Source organism: Zalophus californianus, chromosome 3, assembly GCF_009762305.2.
Source record: "Zalophus californianus isolate mZalCal1 chromosome 3, mZalCal1.pri.v2, whole genome shotgun sequence".
NCBI lineage: Eukaryota > Metazoa > Chordata > Mammalia > Carnivora > Otariidae > Zalophus > Zalophus californianus.
In genome coordinates, this window is record NC_045597.1 from 13757278 (window position 1) to 13758813 (window position 1536).

At 43.8% G+C, this 1536-nt stretch overlaps 1 protein-coding gene across 1 annotated transcript; it reads left to right on the plus strand.

The window, feature by feature from the left end:
• The first annotated feature begins 519 nt into the window (after positions 1 to 519).
• On the plus strand, positions 520 to 1002 carry LOC113920498 (60S ribosomal protein L32-like). Its single transcript, XM_035726638.1, has one exon. It carries the CDS (start codon positions 520 to 522, stop codon positions 1000 to 1002), a length of 483 nt encoding a protein of 160 aa, XP_035582531.1.
• The last annotated feature ends 534 nt before the right edge of the window (positions 1003 to 1536 follow it).

A 1536-nucleotide genomic window follows, 5' to 3' on the forward strand; every position in this document is an offset into this window, starting at 1 on the left:
GGCATTTTGTTATGGCAGCGTGGGCTGGGGAACAAGATAAAAGTTCTCAGCATGGTCTACAAGGTCCCGTGTTATCCAGCCCCGGCCTACCTCTCTAGCCTAATCAATGGCCTTTTCTTCAGGGAGCCCTTCCCTGACCCCACGATGAGTTCAGGTCCCACCTGTTGTTTTCTCTCCCAGCCTGTGCACTCCAGAGCAGTGCTTCTCAAATTTAATGTGCATGCAGATCCCCCCAGGGATCTTGTTACAATTCTATCTCAGTAGTTCTTGGGTGGATACTGAGATTCTGCGTTGCTAACAAGCTCCCAGGTGATGCTGCTGCTTCTGGTCCATGGACTACTCTTTGAGTAGCAAGATTTTATAGATGATGTTTACTTTATAGAACTTTTTATAGGGCATGGGAATACGTTTATTTGGTTAATTACTTAAGATCTATCTTCTCAGCCAGCTGACCAGCATCAGAAGCTACTACTGTCTCTCCAGCATCCAACCAAGTATGTGCCTGGCATGTGACAGGAGATGCGCAATAATAGATATGTGTTTTGGCTCTTCCTCGGCGCTGCCTGTGGAGGTGGCAGCCATCTGTTACTGGGCATCATGGCTGCCCTCAGACCTCTGGTGAAGCCCACGATTGTTAAAAAGAGGACCAAGAAGTTCATCTGGCCCCAGTCAGACCTCTATGTCAAAATTAAGCACAACTGGCAGAAACCCAGAGGCACTGAAAATAGGGTGCACAGAAGATTCAAGGGCCAGATCTTGATGCCCAGCATTGGTTACGGGAGCAACAAGAAAACAAAGCACATGTTGCTCAGTGGCTTCCGGAAGTTCCTAGTCCACAATGTCAAGGAGCTTGAAGTGCTGCTGATGTGCAACAAATCTTACCGTGCAGAGATTGCTTACAATGTCTCCTCAAGAACTGCAAAGCTATTGTGGAAAGAGCAGCCCAGCTGGCAATCAGTCACCAATCCCAACGCCAGGCTGCGCAGTGAAGAAAATGAATAGACCGCTTGTTGTGCACGTCGTATTTGTGTTAATAAAACCATAAAACTAAAAATAAATAAATAAATAAATAAATAAATAAATAAATAAGTGTTTTGAATTAATGAATTGATCAATACACTATACTGCAGATCCAAGCTGGACTTTTCTTTCTTTTTCTTTTTCTCATCTGCCTCCCCTTCCTCCCCCTCTCCCCCGACCCTTCTTCCTCTTCTCTTCCACCTTCTGTCTATAACTCAATTGTGGAAGCCTTGAAACTCTGAAAAGAAAATTAATGTTTATTGAAGTCATGATATTCTAAATAGAAAGGAGAATGTTGAGAAACCAAACAGAACAAGTGTCAAGAAGGTGATGAACTGTGTCAAAGTAAAGAAGGTGGCCAGAGGAATCAAAACCATAGATATTTGTCCAACAGAAGCTGTCAATTATCTCCTCCAGGTTGATGAATTCAAGATCTATAACTCCGTCCCTTTCTCTTGACCTCTATGCCCAATTTATCACTTGAATGGACCAGAGATAACTCATTTTCACCTTGTC

Coding starts and splice junctions, on each gene's coding strand:
- LOC113920498 (XM_035726638.1), top strand. CDS start 520: ATGCGCAATAATAGATATGTGTTTTGGCTCTTCCTCGGCGCTGCCTGT.